Consider the following 26,608-nt stretch of genomic DNA (forward strand, 5'->3'; position numbering starts at 1 on the left):
AGGATCTGAGTGTCATTACGTATATGTATGGTATTAACCTAATATCTCTATAGAAAGTGTGTTTTTTGTTTCAGCTATGCTTTGCATACAAAGGATTTCTTCAGAGTTTTATCGGTATCCGTTTCTCGTATAAGTCATCGTCGAGCTTGGACACGATGTCTGAATATCGTAGCTTCCCCCATACATTCAAAACTTTTACATTTTACATACACTGCTGGTTGATTCCAATGTAGTATATGATTTCCTTGAGTAATTTGACTACTTTTAAATTGTGTTATGACCTTAAGTTATAACGTAGGCGAACATGCATTTTTGCATTTGAAAAGAAAATATTCAATACAGTGAAACTTGCCCTAGAGATCACTGGTATTCAGAGACCACTTGTATTTAGAGACCACGTTTCCAGAGAAATTTTTGTTGTTAAAGGACATATTATATTGTATTCAGAGATTTGTGTAGAGAGACAACTTTTTATTCTTCTCTTAGGTAACCTCCTAATGCAAGTTGTATTGTATTTCTCTCCATTATATTTTATGAATATTCGGATTCTGAATTGATTCAGACTTAAATAAGAAAAAAAATGTTACTTTTTCTCAATTCCTTGCTGGGTCTTACCGATGGTCCCGCAAGAAGTATAACGTACTATCTGCAAAGAGCTTATCAATGTATTTTATCCTGCACGTTAAGGTCGGAGACGTGGTACTACACTTGAATGAATGTATATGACGAGGTGAAAGCCTTGTATCCAAGTGATACACAACATAGACTGGATGAAGTACGAGTGTACAGTCTAAATGCTGACCAACCCGGTTATGTAGACGCTGTTGTGATTGGCCAGAAAGAAACCACAAATGATCCAGGTAGCTAAAGAAGGAATTTAATGTCTTAAAATTAATCTCATTATCTCATGTTAAATTGAGTACATATCATGTAGTTCAATAATTTAAGGTAAAGCCTCGCTTATCGAGTAATTGACGCCGATTTCCAAATTACTGTTAAACCAGGTCGAAGCAACAGAAAGAAACTCATAAAATTATTAAAATAAAAAAGGCTGTAAGAAGATCCTTTGTAAACATAGAACACAAACGAGCAAAATCATTGAGGTTATGGATAAATCGGTTTGGCCGAGTCTGTTCACAAGAGGTAATGAAATGTTCAACATCATTCACGTCCCCTGCCTCCCAAACAACATCGACCTAAGCGGAGTTCAATCACAGCAAAACTGAACATTTACCATGATCCCAAAGCACCAGAATCAGCATCGAGTTTATTGAACTTGAACACCTTTTTTCACTCTCAAAGGGTGATAAGTCAAATATTTGTGATTAACAATATCAATTATCAATGGAATTGTATTATATAAATATACATTTTTTTACTGCAGAGGTTAATCGACGAAGACGTCGCCCTGCTCGCCCAAACAATGCACTAATAAATGACGTTACCGTCAGAAGCGTATCAAGCACAGTGTATGAGGTCACCTTAAAACCTTTCGAATGTGGAAATGAGTTCCCGTTGTTCGAATTAGGAAACGGAAGGGTATGTTCTTGAGCGTATACAGCTACTCAATTATAAGTAATTTTAACAATTTTGTTCGTAATACTGTTGCCTTTCGTAGAATGTTTTATTAGTCTGCAGTAGAAAATTATTTTTGATTTATATTAAGATTGTAAGAATCTAGAATGATACATTGTTTTTTAGTCAGTAAAAGTATCTAGAGTTTGTAAATCGTAGGGAATGTTGTAAAAATTTATGTCTAATACAGTTACAAGTAAACATTCTAGAATATGTTCATCTAGTTCGTTTGATGCAATCATTTTACTTGCAAGTCTATGAGTAATACATAAAAGAGCTGATTTCTATATTATATCCGAGTAATGATTTTTCATCCATTCATACATATTTAGGTAACAAGCGGAAAGCTATCATACCCAAGTTCGTCTCTAACTTCGACATTATACAATGGGAATGGTGCCATCAGCGTAACAAGAACATCTGAAGCTTCACCGCCGGTTACTGGTGAACTGGATGTAGCATTCAACGGCAGAACTAAATCAGGTATAACGTTCATATATTTTTTTTCTGCTGAAATGTTCCATTCATATTATTCTGTCTTTTCAAATAATGTTATTTTAAATTTCGCAAATCATCAAAATTACAAAATTATTTCAGTCTTATGTTAATCATGTCAGACATTCCGTATTCAATTCAAATATTTCTGTTGGGACTGTCAAATATCTAGAACTTTAGAATTAGATTGTTTTATTCATTACCTCTAAACAAATGTTTGCAGGACTTAACATATCTCTCGAGGCAAAAGATTTCGACAAAGAACTCGAGTCTATGAATGGAATAGGATCACTGTCGGTAGCAAAACAAGGAGACTGTGCAAATTTTAATCTTGCCGTTACATTCCTGACTTTAGCTGGTGACCAAGAAGAAATGACAGTAAGTGAATATGTCTTAGTTTTGACAAACATGTTGGTACATTACTGACTTTAGCTAGAAAGCAAGAAAAGAAAAGTGTATTGACTGTAACGTTCCTGATCATCTAACAGATTTTATTTTGCTGATATCAGAAAGAGATGAAGGTAAGCGAGTATCTTTTGGTTTTGACACACCTGCTGTTAAAATTATGATTTTTGCTGGCGGCCAGGAGGAGATGAACGAGTGTTTTGACACACATAATTATTGTATTATCGACTTAAGGTAAAGACCAAGAGGCCAGTATTTATTGTTTTGGCACGAGTGCGGTGATCTCATTTTTTTTTCAGAAAAAAAAACAAAGTAATCAAATGACATTTGCCATGCGTTTTTAACTCGGGTGAGATATTTCTGGTTCTTACTATTGTACATGTTGTACAGTCAAATCTAAATCATATAGAATTTCTTTACTTTCGCGTGTTTTAAAACGTATGGCCAATTCATATATTTCATGATCAGAACATTAAAATATATTTATGAAATAAAGTTTGTTTCGTGGAATCTGGAAGTTTTATTACTTATAAAACTACTATAGGCTTCTTTAAAATGAAAGAAATAAGTGCTATTACTCAGAGAAAGCACTTATAGCATATGTATTTTTATCCATGTTTTAGATATCTATTTTCCTTTGTTAGCTCGTTTACGTTAATTATTTGAAAATAATGTTTTAATATTAAATATTTAGGTCAGAAATTCTCAGCTGAATGGTATAGACGCGGCAGTCAGTATTTCAACATCTGTAGATGGTGGACTGTTTTACACACCAATCACGGGTGATATGGCTAGCACTGTACACGACACACCACAGGTGCGATTGTACATCAATGACGTACCAACGGCTTGTTCCGGGGATTGTTCCTTCCAGTGGCAGTCATCTGTAACTCCTACTGTCACTTCCGTATCGCCATCTACAGGTAGGCTGAGTTCATAATAAGTTAAACATGAAATGTAGTTCATTGTGTGATACGTGTTAATGTATATAGCGGTCGGGCACTAAATGAGAGCATCTATTTGCGTCACACTAAATGCTTCCAAAGCATGTTCATATATTATCCAAAACAAGATTTAGCTTACCAAAAGGTTCCTTCTAGCGCATATTTAATATTCTTTTAAAGGGTCCTGTTACAGATGTTTAATAAAACAATGATGAAAAAAGTGTTTTGTTAGTTTACGTGCATTCTTATCTTTTTTAAAGTATTTAACGTTATTTCACAAAAACATTTATTTAATTTATAATAATAATCACTCCTCTTTTGATAAGCAATTCTACCTAAATATTATCAACCGGCAATAAATAATACAGATCATCATTCTACCAAAATTTCGGGATATATGGCCATCTGGGCCCTTAAAATTAAGTTAGAAGAACAAGGGCATATATATAAGTAGGGAACCAACACTCTAGTGGGTTTGAAAAAAATTGCGTACAAAAAGTTCACAGCTTGAATCTTACAAAAAAAACTTATCAAAAGGCACTAAAGTAAGTTCGGAACATTTTATAGCTCAATAAAAGTGAGAAAAAAAATCGCATTATACAATTCTGGATAAAAACAAGGGAAGTAATTGAAATGACGGTGCGTAGCGTGCAAATAACATTGGCAGACAAGCGAAAAAATCTCGAATTACTTTATAAGTGCAGTATATTTTGATGGTAATACTTAACGTCAAATTTATATATAGTTGATATGAAATAAAACCTGTAAAAGATCCTTTGAAAGCAAAGAATTGCAACCAAGAAGAATAATAGCAGACGATGATTTTGGCGGGAGTCTATTTTTAGATGATGCATATTCATTTAATTAATCTCTATTCTACATTATGACATGTTAGATTTAGGAGTTATATGATTCAAACTATATTATTGTTTCTCGTAGGTCTGTTATTACGTAGTTGTATTTCACTAAAGATTTACTTAAAGATGCGTAAACACACATTGTCAAAGAGGCTATTTGTAATGAATATGCATGAGCCCAAGATGGCGGCATCCAACTGGAATTCGGATGTCCTTGATGATACCGTTGTATCTATTACCTGCTCAGTCAAGTGTGACATGTTCACCATAAGTGTTCCTTCTCTTGAGAAGGAACAATAATAAGACAGTTATGAAAGACATGCGTTTCCTTGACATGACTGAAATCCAAGCAAAATGAAAATGCCATAAATCAAACAGACACTTGACATAATATATTCGTACTGAATTTATTAAACGAGTTGAATAAAATATAGTAATATGCGAAGCTGTATCGAGCATTTTATCACTTTTATTCAACGAGTTTCTTAAACTAAATGTAGAAAGACAAAAATTAACATACTCACTATCACATGTTTTCTTTTACAGCTATACATCGTCTTTGTTTTTACGTTTTTACCTACTACAGCAAATATCAATTTGACCAGCGTTTCCTATACACGGAAAGGCATCAACGTCAAAGTGCTTTTACACCAGTGTTATACCAAAATTATGTACTCCGATGACGTCAAACATTTGAATTTCAATTTATAGGCTATTTTTCTATTGCTTCAATTCAGCTGAATAGCATGGGTTTCCTTAAGATATCATAGTATTTAACTTCATTTTTTTGACTATTTTTCTTTAATTTTTGAGGTCTTCGTAGCTTCAGTACCTCTTTCTATTGCATATTTCTATCATATCCAAGACAAAATCAATCATCCTAATTAGTCAACACAGAAATGCATTATAAAGCAGTAAATCTCCTAAGGGTCAAAACTGCTCATGTGTATGTTAGCAAGGTTTATCCCACAATCTTGGGATAGCGTTAGTAATGTAAACGTTTAGAATGAAAGGCGAATATCTACTTTGAATCTCATACTTGCTACTCGTAAATACCTATTTAAAAGAAAATAATTTGGTAGTAATTTTCAGTCCTAAATTTAGTTACAACATGTCCTTTTCCAGGAACTTCAGCTTTGAGCACATCTATTGTTATAAGTGGAACTGGCTTTAGTACAGACATAACTAAGAATACTGTGACCATTGGTGATGTGACTTGCACAGTAACGGGTGCTACGGCGACTACTATCACATGTGATGTCGGTAATGGTCCGGTTGGCAACCATAAAGTTATGGTAAATGTTAATGGTAAAGGCATTGCCAGACACTCCAATGGAGATGTGATGTTTGAGTATACAGCTGATATTACTGGTATTTCACCAACATCCGGTAGTCTCGGAGGTGTGTATTTTATATACAAAGCTTACCCGTTTCATGAGTCCGAAATTATACTATGAAATTATCAAATATTTACACAGAGGTTTGGCCAAACATCGGATAAATATGAATCTTATAAACACTGTTTCTGATGTTTTCAGACAAGCATACATACCGTTTAAATTGATAGGTACTGCGTGCAATTGTTTCATATTTTTTTCTAACACAATTCATGGTCGTCATTAAAAAATTATATAAACAGCTATACGATCTGATTTGATGATAAATTTGGGGAGTTGTCCGCTTTCTGTTTCCGTAACTCTATGTAGCTGCAAATTCTTTATTTTACGCATAACTGGCCTAGATAATACTGTTTCTGCTTTCCAAAATATGTCTCAGTTGATATGTATATATATTTTGTATACAATGTTAATACGTGTGATGAAATAATTATTGCTTACGAAGTTAAACATATAACAAGATTTTCTTCTATTGCACGCAAAAAGGTGGGGTAACATTGACAGTTACCGGTTTTGGCTTCAAGAGTGGAGCATCTGTGACTATCAATACAGCACCTTGCGATGTAACAAATATTCAGTCACACCAGATAGAATGCACTGTTCCTGCTATGGTATGGCACCTTTTATGAGATGTTTATGTAACTCACGAACCTTTTTAAAACAGATATCAACATCTATATAAAAACCATAGATCATTATGATTTAGTTACAAATTATATACGTACATATATTCTATTTTTATTGTTTTAGATGGCATTTCTACACATATTACAGCCTTCTTCATGTGTGTTAAAATAGATCAATACTGTCTGGAACTGCCTGGACACGAGCTCCTTTAAGTCGTATTCTTTCAACACTTTAAATTGAACGAGATGCTAAGTTTGAATTATCGTATTTAGAGCGTATTATTATATTTTACAACTTTTGGGCCTACTTTGCGATACATGACTCTATCGCTGTGTTTCGGGTGCTCTGTGCTTCCGGGAAATCTACCCTTACCGTTTACGTTTTGTAATCTAACAGTAATGTATTGCAGACTTACTTCAAACTTATTTGTCTTTCATTTTAAATCTGTTTTTAGAAATCAGATGGAACATATGATGTTGAAGTAAGTCAAGGATCAACCACATTGACTTTCTCTGGTTATACCTATGATTCCTCTCTAACAGCATCTATCGCTTCTGTCACTCCTTCATCACTTGGAGTCCTGGGTAAGCTGTCATTTTCTGATCGGCCATTGTTATGAAAGTAAATTATTATGGCTAATAAAATGCTGATGAAACACTTTTAAGATACTTAAAATTGATAATTAGAACAATTTAGAAGACACTGAACCAATTTACTATTGATACAAGTTTGGTGTGTTGGTCTAAGCATGCCCCATGTGGTTCTGGGACGATCTTTGTATGACAAGAATTGGAACCAATGCCTTACCCTTGCATGATCGTAAGAAGCGACTAATAGGGTCTTAACACTTGGTTTTGCTGTAACGCTGTGATTCCAGCAGGTATGCATATTTTGATTCCATACCTCATGTTTTTATTTCGCTGTAAATGAGATGTGAACCCATTTGTAGTCCTGTTTGGCGCCATATAACCTATACTGTGTTGGTGCGCCGTAAAACCCCCCCCCCAAAAAAAAAATTGGTCTAAGCTTTGCAGAATGATTTATAACTCTCATCGATCTAAAATCGTAGATTTGTTACAATAAAATGTAATATTTGAACATGTATCTACGTTCGTATTTTGTTCAAATATAAGTTGAACACTTCTAATATTAAGTTAGTAAAAATCAATAAAAATGCTTTATAGTTTTACAGTTGGAGAGGCAATAGAATTAAAAGGTTGTTTGATTCAAAACAAGGACCTAAATAGAAATTTAGGTCCATGCTTTTGCAGAGGAATAGTACAAATTGATACAAATTCTAACAATTTGATGGCAGGAGGCTTCAGCTGAATCACCTTTTAACTCTTTTTAACCCATTATCATTTAAGGATAGCCGAGCATTTATCTAGTGATACTGATAAGTATTATTTTCTCTATCTTCTTACACAGGAGGCAGACTAACAATTTCCGGTTCGTCCTTCACGTCAACTTCCGGCAGCGTGCATATTGGTACAGTGGCAGGGACTATAGCTTCATGGACAGATTCCCTGATTGAAGTTGAGGTAACAGGTGTCCCAGCCGGTACACATAAACTCTTGGTTGAGACAAGTAATGGCCGCGCAACTGATGGGTTAGTATTTTTCTTCAGATCGAATATTTTTGGCGTTTCCTTGCACGAATGTCATGCTAATCATTATTACATATTTTGTCTAAGATGGTACACATTGAAGCAATATTTTAGTTGTATGTCTGCAACAAACGTTTGGACTGTTTATAGCGGGTCAATTGTTTTATTAAAACATCTGACTCGGAGCGTTTAATGTACGCCCGCGGAATAATTTCACAAAGGCGTTGCCCGAGTGAATTATACGCGGCGTATAAAACCAATTCAATGTTTTCAATATTTTAAAACATGGTTCTGCTATGTATTATTTTGAATCCAATATGTCTTATATTACTGTAATTTGTATGGCACTCTAAGATAATGCCTTTTAAATGCTGCTTTTGATGAAGCCCTTGTGATCCAGGAGAAAATGATAATACTTTTATATGTGTATCTCAAATGAGAAAATAGGTGAAAATGAAATCTACTTTTAAGTGAAATGAAATAAATACAATTTATTTGATTATAGTTTCACATCTTGTTAACGTTGTGACTGTTTCAATGGTAAACCAATATAGTTACTTTACCAAACTTTAAGCATGCTGTCTTACCATCGGAATCTGTATGAACATCTTTTCCCAGGGTAGTTTTTCTTAAGTTTTCCAGTCTAGTTTTCATTTATTACAACAAATAAACCTTCTATACTTACTATGTCAACACACTGGAGTATTATTTTCAGATCTGGAAATATTCCAGCCATTAATGTCGACCTCGCCATAACCAATGTGTTCCCACTGCAAGGTTCTATACTAGGTGGGACCAAACTTACAATTACTGGATCAGGTTTTGGAACAAATGGTACAATTGTAGAAGTCAGTGTAGGAGATGTTGAATGTGACGTTGATACAGTATCTGATACTCAGATTGTGTGTGATATAGCAAATGCAGCAACAACACATTATGTGACGAACAAAGGAACATCTGCAGGTAATCTCAAAGACATTTTTTCCGCCTGTGTCCTCAACACCTCTCCCACCTTCCGCTCCAAAAGGAGTGAGGAGTTAGATAATGTTTAAGTTCAGATAACTACTTCTAAATATAGATAATTTAGTATTCAACTTAACAGGGTTGCTTTTAACTTATATCATATTAAAATGCAAGTATTATGTAAGGCAACTAGACATATTTGTTCATTTATTAAATGAGATGTGTTCGTTCATTCACAGATTTATACAGAATTTTCTTCAATTAAAACAAGGAAATATATCATTGCTCTTACATTTGCATCTTTCACATCAGGAGCCGTAGCTTAGATTTTCTTTCCTTGCTCAAAAGTAACACATATTAATGTGTTTAATTACAGAATATGGTGTATTCTATGCTTTTGACAAACCATACCTTAGAATAAATGCTGGCGACTTTGTATCTTGGTCATGGGAGACCCCGGACTTTGTAAATAATGTTGCACATGCCATCATTGAGATTGACAGCCCAAGTGCAACGACAGCTAAACTTGGAGGATTTAGTAGTGGAACTCCTAGTAAAAATGGTAAGAAAATAAAACTACATTAAAATTACGCTCGCTTAAATTCCTTCTAAGTCTATACGTGTTCATAAAGCGAGAAGAAATGGAATAATATTAAATTTTAAATGCATACATAAGTGAAAAAAAGATCATAAGTATATCAACAAATATTTTTTTTTACTTTATTGCGTCGTCGAAATTAGTGATTATGTTTCTTATATCAGATTAAAAAGAAAGTTGATGTTAAATATAAAATCTAACAGAAAAATAAAAATGACGCCGAAGGTGTGCGTAAATTATATATTTTACATAAGAGTAATAAGAAACGGCAGATAACGAATGTGATAGTAAAATGTCTGTAATAGCCGTGTACTGACCATATCTTTATGTTTTTCCGCAGGTCAGTTTAAAAGACAGTTCACAGAAGCTGGTTTGTATTATGTGTGGAGTGGCTATGTAGATCAGTGGGGCATTAAGAATTACGCTGGTACAGTGAAAGTAGGCAATTCACGATCAAGGCTAGAGGAGATCAGTGTGAAGGTCGCTGGCATTGAGGCCATACACGACGTTAATGGTATGAATTTCAAACATATACACACAATTGCAAAATTGAATATCACGCGATGCTTTAAAATTAGTCTAAAGGTAGAAACAGAAAATCTGGAAATACAAAAACTCTTCTTAACTTTTACTTAGCTGATTGATCAGTATAAAGTTATGTGTTATCTTGTTATTAAAGCCATCAATGAATATTGTTATGCAGAACAGATTTCAACAATTTCTGACTGTACCAAATGAGATCTAAAGAAAATAGTGTTTGTTTATTCATCACTGGAAGGTTTTTTTAAATAAATAACAATCTTATTTAAAACAGTTTCTATCTAAATTAGACTAAGTAATATTTTAAAGTTTAAATTTACATACGTTATCCAGGGGCCGCTGATCCGAGTGATAGTTCTAGATGCCAGGCAGTAACCACAGGGATAGATACATGTTCGGATAGTCAACCAACAGGCGGTGATTCAGATAAATTCAACTTTGCATTCTGGACATGTAGTACTCCAACTGTCAGCTCGATAGACGTCAACAATGGTACAGTTCAGACGGCAATTACGATATCTGGTGAAGGTTTGTCAAGCACTGACTGCCAGAATGATATCAGTTTTGGTGATTACAGCTGTGATGTAACATCTTCAAGTGATACAGTCGTGACTTGCAGCTTTGCTAAATCTGGAGAACCGGAACTAGGTGTTTTGCACCCATTCAGTCTTAGAATTTTGAATAGGGGTAATGCTCTTATTAGACTATCGTCTGCAGAAGATTCTGGCTTTGGACTGATCCCTAACATAGAGACAATATCACCAACGTCTGGCTCAATGGCTGGTGGCGCACGCGTTACAATAACAGGCTTTGGATTTGGTGATTCCCCTTTGGTTTACATTGGTAGCTCTCTATGCAATATTATTGAAAGTTCTTACATGGAAATTATATGCGAGAGCCCCGCTTCTGCACAAGGGGAGAAAGATATAGAAGTGCAGGCATTTGTTAATGGTAATCCACTGGTCGCCGAGTGTGAGACTCCAACTAAAACGTGTAGATTTTCTTATGCCGCGCTTTGGACTCCTTCCCTCACATCAATTAATCCAGATAATATGTCTGGCTTAACCACAATTACAATCACTGGTGCTTCACTTGGTTCAGATCCTTCACAACTAGAAGTAAGTATTGGTGGAGCCTTGGCAACTGTCAGTTCCGCAGCAGATACATCCCTGACAGCCAGTATTGGTAATATACCTGCAGGCGACAATGACGTCATTGTAAGAGTCGATGGCGTAGGAAAGGCATCGGGGAGTTTACAGATATACGGAACGCCAATTATCTCGGCAATTACACCATCAGCTGGAAGTATCTATGGTGAAACTGTAATTACGATTCAAGGCAACGGTTTTGTTGAGAATGATACAGCAGTAACAATAGATGTTACTTCTTGTAAAATCATCTCAACCACCCTGTCAGAGGTCACCTGTGAGACCCAGCCGCATGCAGCTGCTTCGGTATCTGTAGCTGTTACATCAAATGGAGTCTCTTTCACTCCTTCCTCGTACAGTTTCAGTACTGGTTCAACTCCAACAATTACCTCTCTTAGTCCTTCATCAGGATTTTCAGGCGACACTTTAACCATCTCCGGTTCAAACTTTGGTGGTGGCGCTGTAACTGTCACTTTGGATGATTCCGATTGTACTGTTATTTCAAGTTCTAGCACACAAATTCAGTGTACCCTGGGAAGTCACCCTACCGGGTCTGTTCCAGTATCCGTCTATGTGGAAGGACTAGGTCGCTCAAATACTGACCAGCAGTTTGAATATCAGCTATCGTTGAGTAGTATATCTCCAAATGTCGGTAAGTAAATTTGCGCTTCCTTTAGAATAAAGTATACTAAATTACGACAGAAAAGAGGAATCAAAAGGGTCTGAGTAACGTTTGAGATGTTTATTTGATCTATAATTGTCAGCATATTAAATTCAAATGGTATTAATTAAAGGTCTAGGTAAAAGTAGTGTTCCATGAAAAGAAATTCACAGAATATGATTCGTTTATTCAGCTATATCGTCAACTCAGCGAAGAAAGTGTATAACTGCGTTGACATAAATAATAAAGTAGAATACTGTGAACTCATTAATATTCGTTGGGGACTAATTTTCGTGGATTTCGTGGTTGAGTCAATCCACGAAATCTAATCCCAACGAAAAAGTAAAATTCCCATTCATTTTATGTTCAAATGATGAAATCCACGAATTCATATCCCCACGAAATTGACGTTTTGACCAAAACCACGAAATTTCATGCCCACGAAATTAAATGATCTTACAGTACCTTTTTTTCAATGAGGTGACGACATATGAAATACTTTGTAGCCGGTTCTAGTAGTTTTACAAGGTGGTAAACAAATTTTGAATTGTATATATAAACAAACAAGCACATGCTGACTTTCTGTCCAAACAAAATAAGTTGATATAGCAAAGTCAAGAAAAAAACTTATTAATATACAATGTTTACTGTTTCTGAAGAAACACTGAATTATTGTGATGATGTGATCATGAATTTCCTTCTTCTAACGGTTCTTAATGCAAAATGGTTTTCATTCGTAAATAATATAGTTGTTTTGATGCTATAGGTGGTACAGCTGGTGGACAGACGGTTGTGCTGTCTGGAGCAGGGTTCGCTGATACAGCAACTGTAACTCTGTGTGGCCAGACCTGTACTCAAGTGGAGACAACGTCTTCTCAGTACACTTGTAGAACTCCAGCAAATACTGGTTAGTACAAAGTAAATTAATCTATTCAGTCCATCCGACATTATAGTTTTAAAAAATCGTCTCGTAAATATACAGAGGGCAAATGTGCAACAAGTATATAATTATGAATCGTAACAAATATACGTGCAGTAGTAACATTCCATTCAGCGCTCTTTCATTAATATCATCCATATCTTAAATAGTTTGTTAATCAGTTTATCACTATATTTTACTGTCAGTTTATATGTCTAGTGTTTTGCTTTGCCAGGAATGCCTGTTTTAGGACCTTATTCTACAGCTTCATCACTGTTTGAAGATATGTATACACAAAGTATTCAAGTTACATTTTGTTCAAATATCGTATAGTATGGCGGGGAAAAAATGAAATTTCTACACTATATCTTTACAGCCCAGGTTTGTGATGTCACCATTTCTCTAAACGGTCTCACTGAAACTCTACCAAGTTCTTACACTTACAACGCTGCCCTGACCCCTACTGTTTCTGGTGTGAGTCCGACTAGAGGAGGGACTGGTGGAGGTACAACTCTTACGATTTCAGGGTCCGGTTTTGGGTAAGTGTTTTCCTTTCTAATCCAATGTCTAAATCAAGAATGAGTTTAGAGAAATTCAAGAGTCAAACGAGGTTCATTTACTGAAATGTGTTATATTTCGCACTTTAATTTTTTTTTTCGTGCTTAAAATTAAGAATTGTAAACATTGTGCGGAAACTGGCTTGAAGGACTGTTGATTTGACAGGTAGTCCCAAATAATGTGGGATACTGGTTGTATACCAGAAGTGTACATTCGTTTTTTATTGCTTTTTTATAGAACACTGATTTTTGCTGTTCTCGGTATATTCACTTTATCTTTTGATTTAAAGATGATGCGTGTCTGCATAGTGCATCGAATGGTCGAACTTTAATACCCTAGACCCGCTGGCTTAGCTAAATAGTGATGGCACAGAACGACAGATCACTGGGTCTTTAGTTCGACCCTCGTTCTACTTGACAATTTGATCAAAAAACATTCTCCCCCGCCCCCACCCCACCCCACAACTGATTTTTATGGAGAATTTGGCGCTTTCCAGGAACAACTGCCAGCTGTAGCATATCTTAAATTTTGTTGCAAAAACGGAGTTAAACCCAAAACAAACAAATGAACATCGACACTTTATATACGTAATGGCTGCCTCTCGTATAAATAAGGTCGGATTTTATACAAGGTTACTGAGTTGTATTATGTCAACTCGCGTTATTTGGACTTTTGCTCATAAATTTTGCATTATTTTAAATTCAGGTCTGTTGCCGGTGATGTAAATGTGATGATAGACGATGTTGAATGTGTAGTATCAACAGTAACAGATACAGAAATTGTGTGTGTGACAGGATCACATGTGGGATCGGTAGACACTAAAGTAGAGGTGCAAGTATCTGGAAATGGTATTGCTGCGGAGGTATGTATATCCTGATCAGCTTCCTTCTTGGTCTTTTTATATAGTTGGGCAAGTTTAGTATATTTCATAGTTAGAGCTCCTTTTTTAAAACTACTTTTGTTAAGACATTTTCAAGAAACATCTTAAGTAAAGACTCGTTTTATTATCTTGATTTTGTAAATACAGTCGGGAATAGAAATAACTGGCGAGAGTTCTATTAAGATGTGACTAATTTTAACATTCTGTTAATAAATCCTTTGGAATCACAGCCAAATACAATAATGGTTTCGTTTGACTGATTCTGTTCACGACCGATAATGATATAACAACACTTCAAATGTCCCCTAGCACCGGCTGAATTAAGTCCATGAATTAACTCCATGATCCCAAAGTAATACAACCCTTGTAATATTGTGCTTTACTTCGACTTTCATTATTTCAAAATCTAGGCGACTGTTGGTGATGCAGATTTTAGTTATATTGATGTCTGGTCATCAACATACACATGGGGCGGAGGTTCACTCCCTCAGGAAGGCGAATTTATTATAATCCCCTCCGGTATGACACTGTTGCTAGACACTGACACTCCCATTCTCAGCTTCCTGCTCATACAAGGTATGCTATATACTATACACTTAACTGAATTGTTTGCCGGCCAAAACTGTTTATCCAAAAGTGTGTTGAATGTGATAACTTCTATGGAATATTATGCATGACAAAGAAATGAAAATTATCTTTTTTTGTTCTTAAATTCTGCTTCAAACTCCATTTGGATTAATGGAAAATGGTCTTAGAAAATGAATACCTGTTCCAATGTACAATGTTAAGGGTAATATTTGTTCAGCAATGCAATTTGTTAAACATTTTGTCTGTTACGGATGACCTGTCACTTCTTTCCTCTTATGAAACATTTTCAGAGATATTTATGCCAGTCTTTTTTTTTTTCGTAAGAAAACTAAAAACATGACCGGCGCTATAGCTACACTTCAGTACAATAACTTTTATTTTCACTGTCCTGTGTCTTTGGAACATGATCGGGGTGTGGGTGGGTGTGGGTGGGGGAGGGTAAGAGTGAGGTTAGGTGCACATAGCCGGTTAAAGCTCCCCAGTGGTGCTTTTGCCACTGACCGTTCCAAGCCAGTGCTGAACTATTCCTTTACTTGTTCGTTTTGTCCTCGTATCTATGCTTTTAGCGCGTGTGTGTGAATGTGCATGCGTGTGCGTGTCTGTGTGTGTGTGTGTGTGTGCGTGTGTGCGTGCGTGCGTGTGTGTGCGCGCGTTGGTTGTGCAAGTTGGTTGTGGTTTGGGGAGGCTGCATTTTTGGAATGTGGCTTTCCCTTTTGGATATTTATCCTGGATTTTTGATGTCATATTTCAATGGAAGTATTCAGCACGACAATCTCACTTAGAGTAATAAATATCAAGAGAGCGGCTTCCGTAATCGTTGTAAGCGAGAAGTATTCAAGCGAATGTCTTTATAAAGATACAGTCTTGAAGACACTATGTTTCTATAAGTCCATTATGAACAGGGGTGTAACAAACCAGACATACCACTATATATCGTTAGTAACAAAGTCAAATTAAAGCAGGGACAATACTTTAAATCGTATGTATATGTAACGTTTGGATGGTTACTTTCTATATAATGTTCTAAACGACTTAATGTGTTCATAGTTACTTTCTATATAATGTTCTATACGACTTAATGTGTTCATATAGAAAATTATGAATACTACTGTTCACACACAATTTTCTACTTAGAACAGTAAACATTATTTTTCTATTATTCTATCGATCAGTCGTTCAGGCCAGTCATTGCATTTTATTTCTAAATAATATCATTCTTCTAAAATTGTTTCAGGTGGTAAATTGATATTTGACCAGAAGGATGTTGAGCTTCAGGCTAAAATCATCATGATTACTGACGGGGGTCTCCTGCAGATTGGCACAGAATCTCAGCCCTTCCAGCACAAGGGCATAATAACACTGCATGGCCACCACAGGGATAAAGAACTGCCTATTTATGGTACAAAAGTACTCGCAGTAAGGAATGGAACTCTTGATCTTCATGGTTAGTACATGACATTTTTATTGATTTTCTCATTAAGACAGTGCTCTGTACTTATGTATCACTAAGAGGTAGTGGACAAATACGCTTGAGTGTCAGCCAGTAGTATGTTTGATTAAATCATTATATGTTAAAATTTATGCAAAAAAGTTGAACATGTAAATTACAATGGCAAAATTATCGCATTGGGGTAAGAAGGTAGGAATACAGCAGTTTATAACAATGCCTAATTCACAAAATAATAAGAATTCAGGCAAGAATTCCCGGTAGTTCAGTTGATGCTACCGTAGAGATATATCAATACTTTTTTAGTAGAGTCTCTAAATTTTCGACTGAGAAAATAATGCACCCGCACTGTCCATAAATACTTCTGACGTCTATATTTACAGGAATAGAGGTACCTTTGACATGGACAAGGTTAGCATCAACGGCATCAGCCGGATCCAACACAATTGCGTTACAAGATCCAGTGGAATGGAATGTTGGAGATGAAATAGTCATTGCCACCACCAGTCATAAACACTCTCAGAGTGAAAATGAGAAGAAGACTATTACCAGTATATCATCTGATAAGCGCACGCTGACACTTGACTCCGCCCTCGAAGCTACTCATTGGGGAACACAGGAAACATTTGATGGTACTGTTGTAGAATTCAGAGCTGAAGTTGGGCTACTCACACATAATGTTGTGGTCAGGGGAAACACAGATGCACAATGGGAAGATGAGATTGAGGCCTGTGAAGCAGGATTTGATACAGGTACGTTTACAATCCCTTCTTTTAAAGTCACTTCATCAACATTGCAGGTATTGTATCACTGTAACGACACAATTTGGAGAACTTTGCCCAAATCACACAAAACAGCAACAGATAGTATATAGAATGATTATAGAATCTTTATTAATTGTCGTGCAGATTTCTCGCTATCTATATGTAGTCAAACTTGATGATGGATTTGTTATGTTATGATTGCCAGAAACCGACTTAAACGTGTATAGAATTTTCTTTCAGACAGCATGGTGGCAATACATAGTCTTATTGGCAGCGCATGTCGTGCGAGTATTTACTGATACCTATATATATAGTAAATTTATTTATCTATTTTATTGGTGTAAAAGTCAGATTGGCACAATTTAGGTGATATAGCGACTCTTCTAGCTTTTATGGTGGGGAAGAGCCCAGATGACCTTTCAGACATTGTTTGAGCGGGCGCTTAGGCATACCAATCGGCCTTCCGTAAGTCAGCTGGGTGGCTTCCTCAAATGAGGAAGTTTGCAGTCAGTGACCTTAACCACTCAGCCACGGACATACCCTTTAAAAAGATAAATAGCAGACATATGTTAAAAAATGCTTTTTTGTATGTCAGCTGTAGAGTTTAGCATCTTTTGACAGACTTTTGTGTGTATTTTCAGGGGAGTTTGCAACTCAGACATGCTTCCTTGGTAGATTTGGTGATGAGATAGGAAGTAGTCAGTTCGGAGCTATGATTTTGGTCCATGCCCCTGTTTATGATACACATGAGGCTCAAGCACGTATCTCCTATACCGAGGTCACATTTGCTGGTCAGGCGTTTAGGCTTGGAAGATATCCAGTACATTTCCATTTGAATGGCGATATGTCTACTAGCTACGTCAGAGGATGTGGTATTCATAAAACTTTCAACAGAGCAGTTAATATACATGGTACCCATAACACGTTAGTAGAGAAGACTGTTATTTATGATATCATGGGTGGTGCTTTTTTCTTGGAAGACGGTATTGAAACAGGAAATACACTGCAATACAACTTAGCAGTTTTCGTACGAGAAAGTTCTAGTCTTTTGAATGATGATGTAACTCCAGCTTCATATTGGGTAACAAATCCGAATAACACCATACAGCATAATGCAGCAGCTGGTGGAACGCACTTTGGTTACTGGTACAGAATGCACGATAATCCAGAGGGACCATCATTTACATCAACTGTATGTCCGAAGGGAATACCATTGGGAGTCTTCTCAAATAACTCAGCCCACAGTTTTGGGTGGTTTGGATTATGGATTTTCCCAGACTACTTTCCTAAAAAGGATCCATGTGGTGGCACTGAAGTCGAACCAGCTGTGTTTGATGGACTGTTTGCTTGGAACAATGACAAAGGTGCTGAAGCTGTCAACAGCGGTTCTCTTCAATTCCAAAACTTTGTTCTTGTCCAAAATAAATTGGCTGGCTATGAAGGTAAAAAGGTCCTAGAGGTGCCCCAGTACACTGCTAATGCTCCTATGATAAAAGACAGTTTAATTGTCGGCAAAACTTCTCTTATACCAGAATCAGAGCAAGGATGTACAGCCGGTGGAATAGTGTTTCCATATGGTGCTGGCTTCAGAGCAGTCAATATCAGATTTGTTAACTTTGCCGACTCTAGCTGTGCAACATTTCGTTGGACTAGGATCACCGGAACATGCTCGCTGTTTTGTGGAGGTTATCCTTACCACACAGAGGAGCTAAAATTTGTGAATTCCCCAAATAAAGCTGTTTACGCTTGGGAATGGGAAGGTATAATTCTTGACAAAGATGGCACTGCTACAGGAAAAGCGGCAAACTGGACTATATTACCCACTTCTGGAACCTTGCCAGATGACTGCGAGGCTGCTCCGGAATACAGTATTGGAATAGCAGCAAGTATGTGTCCGTACAAATCGTGGCATAGATTTGCTTTCAATAATATTTTACCACAGTCGCTGGAAGGAAAGAATTTCCTGATCACAAATCAGTATGGTACTAGTAGTGTTCCATACGCGAAGAAACGTCTAAGCCACAAACCCGGATGGATGATGGCTATGCTGGGTGGCGAATCGTATTCTTTCGAGTTTGAAAATGCTGCTCAGATCAAGAATATCAGCTTTACAGGACAGTTTGATAACTTTCAGGTATTTTCTTAATTCTTATATGGCTTTTTTGTACAAATATGCATCGTTCAGCATTGCAAGATAGCTTTGCAGTATGTGGCGACAATTGACTTATTAATGAGGGGAAACTACATTTAAACGATTTAGTTTTTCGCTTGTTGGAGCTGTTCCCCTTGGCGGTGTTATTTTTACGTAGTGGCAATATTTTAAGTGCGGGTAAAACAAAGTTGCATATTTGAATAATTTATGTATGTATGGTGTAGTTCGCTTCAGAACGTCTTATCAAAATTTGTTCTTTTCATATTAAGGCATGTTGCTTTATGAGTATTCGTTAAAATTTACAGGCTGGTGACTACCTGTTTTTGGAAGTAGATGTTGAGGAGGTTCCAGACAGGTTTTCATTTGATGGTGGGGAAACGTTTATCAATGCAACTGTAGGTGGTATAAATCCCGATACAGCCGAGAACGGAGACTGGGAATGGGACAATACCAACAGCAGAGTGAAATTTATCGGTAGGTTCTTTCTTCGTGAGGCATGTATTTTGAACTTTAAAAGATATTTGTTTGTTTCCATAAAATATTCTTAACTCGTGAAAAGCAGGAGTAGTAATATTTTCATGAGTGGCAATATATGATCTAGTGTTCACGAGTGAAAAATATTATAATCTTTCTTGTAAAACATTTTCTCTTTCTTCTATGTTTGCTTCATTGAGTTTAAGCATACAATTTTATCTATTTTATAGTTCTTTACCAGTAAATATTAATTTGATGCTTTTCAATGTTTTTCACTCAAATATTTCAATGATTCAATAAAACATGTAACGAAAAGGTCAAAGAATTGAATATATGGTATTATCAAATACATTGTAATAATCAGTTGGAATGTCCTTTGGAAGCATAGTGTGCAATCAAGCAACTACCATGACCCCCCCCCCCCCCCCAAACCCCCTCACGAAAAAAACACCCAGAAAATAAGAGAAAACTGAATCAATGCCAAAAACTCAATAAACTCTGGGGGTTTTTTTTAATGTGCTACTAAAATACACCTATTTCATCATTCTTTTTTAACTGATGCATATTGTATTGAAAATTACCTTTTTATATACATAATGCTTGCAAATTACTAATTTCTTTTTCAAATTCTTCCATGTGCATCAGGGCATACCATCAAAGATGTACTAGTATATAACAGAATACAAATCTTACTAAAGTGGACATCTTTTCCAGTTCATGGTACCAGACGTTCAAGACGAGGAATGTCTACATACACTGTTGATCGACCATTGAGTTTCACATCATACAAATGCTTCTACAAAGACTGTATTCCACCTCCGGATCCAGACACAGTACCTCCTGCTACAGAAAGACCTCTCGATTTTGACATTTGGGATGATACAACACTGTGGAACAACTCTAACAATGACAGCTTTGTCTCAAACATTGGTGGATCATACGGGATACCACAGGCGTACGACAATGTCAAAATTGCTTCTGGTAATGAACTGGGAGTGCTATTATCTATACTATTTACAAGTTTTTAGCGAGCAATGTTCGATTCAAGCGATATTTCTCTTTCTTAATTCTACCTGTATATAAAAATAGTTTTCACACTTTGACGACATGTAATGAACAGTATGTCAGTTGGTTTTCGCACTTATCGTTTATATCGAATAAACAATCCTTAATCATGTTCTATTCATCAAAATTAGCTTTCTGTTTGTATGATTTAGGAACTTGGACCATCGTGAATAAAACAACATCCTTGAACAAGCTTGGAATTTTACTCGTTGAAGGAGTTCTGGAGTTTTTTGATACTCCTGGAGCTGTGTATGAAATAGAAGCAGATTTTGTCATTATCAAAGGAGGACGGCTAATTATCGGATGGCCTGATGATGCATTCGATGGTTTGGCAACTATTACTTTAAGAGGGGACCATTCGTCTTCATACTACGACCCAGGGGACGGTCCAATACTTGGATCAAAAGCTATTGGTTAGTGGCAGCTTTTTTTTAATTTGTTAAGTAATAATTATGTCTGGTCAAATATATATTTTAAAGATCATACTAGAAAGCATATATAGTAAAACCGATATTTTTGACAAACCAAAATTAATTGAGTCTAGCATATATAAATTGTTGACAAATATTGCAATTGTGTCAATGTTTGCTTTTATCAGGTGTGTTTGGTGGCTTGGATCTGTTTGGGAAAGATGTAGGAATAACCTGGACACAGCTTGCAACAACGGCTACGGCAGGATCAAATAAAATAGTACTTGCAGACCAGGTTACGTGGTCTCAAGGCGACGAAATTGTTGTTGGTCCTACTGGGTTTGATCCTCGGCAAACAGAATCTTTTAAGATAGAGTCTGTTGCGTCAGATAATGTCACCATCACCTTGAATTCAACACTTAAATATTCGCATGCAGGTATGCGTTTGTAAATTATAGCCTAGCTGTGTGATATCTATAATCAAATTTCAAATATTTTGATGATAAAAATATAACGGTTTCCATTAAATATTCGAAATTTGTTGAAGAATGCCTTTGAAATCAATAAAATCATGAAACAACACTGGCACAGGAATTAATTTGAAACGATATCGTAAAAATAATAGAAAAATAATAATTTCAGTAATTGAGCTAATTTCGTATCTATCCTTTATGAATACAAAGATTGTCGGTTGGCAATAGACTGGTATCGGAAACCTTTGATATGTGTTACTAACTTACTAGCTTAAAGAAAAAACGTTCTATCGTACGTCGTTATCATCTGTCTTTCTCACTGGTATTCATTTAAACGGATATTCAATTTTTCGTTTTGAAATAAATACATAGTGCTCTTACTTAATCATTGCTTTAACGGAAACAGAGCAAATGACGTTAGTAGAAACAATTTTTCTATAAAATAAATGCCCTTTCTTACAGAATAAGAAGTTGCGGAAATATGTGATAAATTGTTTAGTTAAAACAGAAAGCGGAATGGCATGCTTTGGAATATTTTCAATATTATTCCAATCTCGAATATATATGTCGAATAAGCATAATTATGAAAATTAGATACACGTTTGGTCTTTGTGAAATATTCGATATACCTTTCAAGTATGCCTTAAGATATGAGATATGAAATTCCTGTGATGATATTTAGAATGATTCTGTTTTCATTGATTTTGCGACCTATATCACTGCCAAACGCTTATTAAAATTATGATTTCTGCATCACAGTTTATCTATACAGCAGTTATCTGACCATTCGTGTAATAAGATTGTTCTTTGAATATTTCAGCTCACGAAGAAACGCTATCCAATGGCCAAGAGATAAAGGTTGGTGCTGCTGTTGGTCTGTTGTCACGCAATATCAAAATAGTTGGACAAGACTATGATAATCTTTATAAGGAGTCATTTGGCGCCCGAGTCCTTGTTGGACTTGTAACCTCGAAAGGACAGACTTATACAGGTATGCTATTAGATGTCTTAAAAGTAACTAATGTCAAAACTGTTAAAGAAGCAATCTCTGGTCGTACGTCCAGCTCGCGATGAATCGTCTTGCTCCTGTGAATGATTGTGCAGAGTTAGTACATTTACAATTATAGTAAAATGTTTGCTAATGTGTTTTCTAGGTTACGCAAGACTATCGAATGTCGAGTTTTACCATACTGGACAGGAAGGTTTTACGGAAGAGTATGATCCCAGATTCTCCCTTGCCTATGTTGCAACTGGAACTGTCAGTCATGTGAAACCTTCTAGCGTGTCAAAGTGTTCTTTCCATAATGGTTTTAACACAGCTATAGGGGCATTCGGAACTGGAAGCTTAAACATCACGGACAATGTAGTATTCGGATCAGTTGGTCATGGTAAGCCTTCATGGTGTTTTTGTCACTTACCTTTTGAAAGCGGTTTTTATTTTGACGTTATAGTATAATTGTTTTATTTTGTGTATGTATTTTTATGTGAAAGTTATTAATTTATAAATCCACATGTACTCTCCTGTAGGGTTTCGTTTTCTTGTGTTCGAACGTGACTGTATCTACTAAACTTTGTTTTACACATAGAAATTAGTATTTGATTTATTTGTCTTCAATTTCATACATATTAACGAGGTCAAGCTGTAACAACACGTTTGGAATATTTGTAATTTTTGCAGTTACTTTTTTTTTATTTACTTTGTTTTATGTGCAAGTAAGATCAATTCAGTTGACGCAATTCAATTGAAGCAGGTAGGTGATGATGCGAATAAAACGTAAATAACGGATAAGTAATAGCTATCAGCTGAAAATTGTACATGTATAATCATACAGCAGCTACAATAATTTTACACTAGCTTATTTGTCTGTTTCACTTTTTTTGATAGGTTTGCGGACTAGTTCAAATGACACCCGCCTTGTTAATAATCTGGTAGCCCTTATGGTATCCACAGCAAGTTACCAGGATCGCTTTGAAACATTCAATCCACGATGGGAGGCTGGTATAGAGGCAATGACTGCTACTGATCTTACACTGCAAAATAACCTTGTTACTGGCTCAGAAAGAATTGCTTACCACATTCCTCCGCAGAATTGTGATGATTCATCAGACAGATACCGTGAAAACAGAGCATATGCTAATGTTCTTGGTTTTGTTATCTTACCAGAAGATGCCCTGATGCAAACTGAATGCGTCAAGATATCAGGTCATACTGTATGGAAAACCCATGATTTTGGTATTTATTATCAGAATGAGTTGAGCTTGATTGCAGAGAACAATTTACTAATTGAAAATAGAAATGGGCTCATACCCATAATTCTTAAACCTAGTGCTGTTGGTCATGGATATGCAAACAAAACTGTTCAAATTCGAAGTTCAACATTTGTCGGTCAGACTGATAGTTTTGACTGCAGTATCGACACCACTCCGTCGAACGATGATAATTTTGAGCTCTCTGTTAACGCTCGACCTGGTTTGGCACCGTCTAAAGGGATGGTTGGTTTGATATTTCCAAATTTTTACCAGAAAAGTAATATGGCTCCTGGCAAACCGTGGAAGGGCTGCATGGCTTACAATGCAATCGGTGGACTCATGACATTAAAGAATGTAACATTTGCCAAGTACAAAAGCAGCACTTGCAAGTCAAATTTTGCTGTTTCAACAAATAATGGAAACGATGACGGGCAACATCCAGTAGAGGCAAAAGAAACAACCTTAATAGATGTGGATACGACCAACAAGATTTTCTACCATAGACCAAATGTCGGGTAAATATTCGATCAAATTATATACGGGAATATTATTTTCGCTATGTTACCAATAAAAGGTATGAAAGTAGAGTTAAAGCAACTAGCCATAGCAAGAATAATACTAAAACGGTATATTTGCTAGTAGTACAAGTGTTTGATTCAGAGTGTTGATGTAAGTATAGATTTTTTTTAAAAAACAATTTTAGCATAATATTCTGAATCTACTAAGATTTAAAATAGTACTTTAAGCTCATGTATAATTGACATGCAAGTTAACTGCACCTAAACTAGGATAATTGACACTTTGTCACCGCAACTAATATTTTATTTATTACTTCAGTGCAACATATATTTATATTGGATACGTTTCTTGATTACAGGAAGATCAACTCGGCAGATTGTGTTGACATGGACTGCGATGCACTTAAGAAAGCACTTTTCAAGGATTTAGATGGAACTTTTCTGGGTCATGTCGGTGCTGTAATCCCACAGTCAGAGTTTGAATGGGGTGGCGATCCTAGACGAGGGCTTGGAGATTATAGGATACCCAAGGAAATGGTGACAGACTTGAATGGCAACAGGATACCATATGATACAATTGCCCCCTATAAAGGTATAAATTTTAAAAGAAATAGTTCAGTTATTTGTTCATATAAATTTTATCATTTATTTGTACTTCTCATGTCCATTAGATGATAAATCAATGTTTCCATTACACAGCTTAATGTTCCAATTATGTAAATATTTTCACTCACATGGTTCCTACACAGTCATTTTTGTCTATCAGTACAGCCTATTGCTTTCTTTTTATAAAATAAACAGTAATATTCCGTCTGTAATGGAAATATTCATTTATTGTTTATTTCAAATTGTAATGCTACTTTTAATTTCATAGGTGTTATCCGAAATGAGAACTGTACATATCAATCAGACTGGCAGGCGTATGAGTGTAACGATGATTTGAATTATGAAATGCTGATAATTGAAAGTATGGATAGTGACACAGAAACACGACGCCTGTCACCAGTTGCTATCCTTGGAGACGGTTATATTGATTTGATTAATGGACCACAGGACCACGGCTGGTGCAGCGGATATACTTGTAGAAAGAGGCTGTCTACATTCATGGCCCTGGTTGCTACAGGTATTTCTTGTTTTTCTATAACACAAATAGTTAATATGTTAAAATATCATTTTGATTTAATGCTTCTATATTTCTTTGGCATTTTTGATGAGTGATTGTTTAGGTTGTTTTATTCTGTTACTCTAACGTCATTTTGTTTGTTCTGCATCAGTATGTTTAAAATTAAAATTCATCAGTTTTTTTTTCATTCATTTCAAATATTTGTCCCCTAATATGAAAATAGTTATTTTCATTAAATGCCCTGTTGTAGCGGTTGCAATTACCCAAACGGCATGGAATAGGTTTTATTGGGTTGCCTTATTCTATCTTTCTATTTAAGACAAGGAGTATCTTGTGCATTTTACAAGTGTGACGCCGGAGAAAATGAGATACAGGTTACTGAACGTAGATGATGATGAAGGTATTAAACTAACAGTCTGGTATTCGAGATCTAACAGACTTGACGTATATGTTGATGACGTCTATGTGATGGCGACCAATGCAAGAATTGACAGCAATGGCAGATATATAACTTCCATGCCGAAAGGTATAAAACCTAAAACGCAGAGTCCAAAAATTATTTCAGTAGAATTATAAAAATATTAACTTTTATAAATCATTTAGCTCTTTCCATGACATGTATGGCTATGTCTATGTATTTATAACAAATTAAACGTGAAAAAGATTTCACTCAATTTAAATAATAAAAGCGATTTCTGAAAAAAACATGTCAGCCTTTTCAGCACTGTATATTATTTTGAAATTTAACTTTAGGAAACGAGTTCGAGCCTCAGATCGCAAATGGCACGGGTACCAACTACTTTGACAGAGACAGAGGAGAGCTCACAGTTATTATCCGAGGACCACAGAAAATTGATGTCAAAACGCAGGAATCTGTCATTGTTTCATTTGGAATCCCAGCTCTTACTGTTGACCAGTTCTTCGGAGATGATATTGTAGAAAATTTGGCAAATTTCTTGAATATCCCATTAACCAAGGTGCGTGTAGTAAATGTTGTTAGCGCTTCAAGCAGCGGACGAAGAAAGAAACGTTCTAGTGATGGAATCACTGTCGAAATTGAAATTGGAGATGAGCCAGTGTCAGGTATGATTTGTTCATTTCCAAGACATTGTGTACATACAATTCATAATAGCAATAATGCATACAAAAATAAAGTTTTACGACCATCATA

General features: G+C 35.9%; 1 protein-coding gene across 1 annotated transcript in view; it reads left to right on the top strand.

Moving 5' to 3' along the window:
* Positions 1-26,608, top strand: part of LOC123560831 (fibrocystin-L-like) — a 54,850-nt gene that overhangs the window by 15,154 nt on the left and 13,088 nt on the right. The window contains exons 20-51 of the mRNA XM_053516863.1: positions 75-157; positions 751-860; positions 1,385-1,539; positions 1,908-2,058; positions 2,294-2,448; positions 3,170-3,398; positions 5,402-5,677; positions 6,160-6,284; positions 6,755-6,884; positions 7,729-7,909; positions 8,622-8,869; positions 9,246-9,431; positions 9,808-9,981; positions 10,341-11,807; positions 12,583-12,723; positions 13,112-13,274; positions 13,999-14,155; positions 14,584-14,749; positions 15,996-16,205; positions 16,592-16,960; positions 17,614-19,106; positions 19,430-19,598; positions 20,313-20,579; positions 20,816-21,076; positions 21,262-21,510; positions 22,367-22,537; positions 22,701-22,934; positions 23,432-24,311; positions 24,674-24,906; positions 25,189-25,437; positions 25,757-25,963; positions 26,191-26,520. Of these exons, the coding sequence (XP_053372838.1) occupies positions 75-157; positions 751-860; positions 1,385-1,539; positions 1,908-2,058; positions 2,294-2,448; positions 3,170-3,398; positions 5,402-5,677; positions 6,160-6,284; positions 6,755-6,884; positions 7,729-7,909; positions 8,622-8,869; positions 9,246-9,431; positions 9,808-9,981; positions 10,341-11,807; positions 12,583-12,723; positions 13,112-13,274; positions 13,999-14,155; positions 14,584-14,749; positions 15,996-16,205; positions 16,592-16,960; positions 17,614-19,106; positions 19,430-19,598; positions 20,313-20,579; positions 20,816-21,076; positions 21,262-21,510; positions 22,367-22,537; positions 22,701-22,934; positions 23,432-24,311; positions 24,674-24,906; positions 25,189-25,437; positions 25,757-25,963; positions 26,191-26,520 (9,619 nt within the window). The remainder of the gene's footprint in view (positions 1-74; positions 158-750; positions 861-1,384; positions 1,540-1,907; positions 2,059-2,293; positions 2,449-3,169; positions 3,399-5,401; positions 5,678-6,159; positions 6,285-6,754; positions 6,885-7,728; positions 7,910-8,621; positions 8,870-9,245; positions 9,432-9,807; positions 9,982-10,340; positions 11,808-12,582; positions 12,724-13,111; positions 13,275-13,998; positions 14,156-14,583; positions 14,750-15,995; positions 16,206-16,591; positions 16,961-17,613; positions 19,107-19,429; positions 19,599-20,312; positions 20,580-20,815; positions 21,077-21,261; positions 21,511-22,366; positions 22,538-22,700; positions 22,935-23,431; positions 24,312-24,673; positions 24,907-25,188; positions 25,438-25,756; positions 25,964-26,190; positions 26,521-26,608) is intronic.

The sequence above is a fragment of the Mercenaria mercenaria genome, chromosome 10, assembly GCF_021730395.1.
Source record: "Mercenaria mercenaria strain notata chromosome 10, MADL_Memer_1, whole genome shotgun sequence".
Lineage (NCBI taxonomy): Eukaryota > Metazoa > Mollusca > Bivalvia > Venerida > Veneridae > Mercenaria > Mercenaria mercenaria.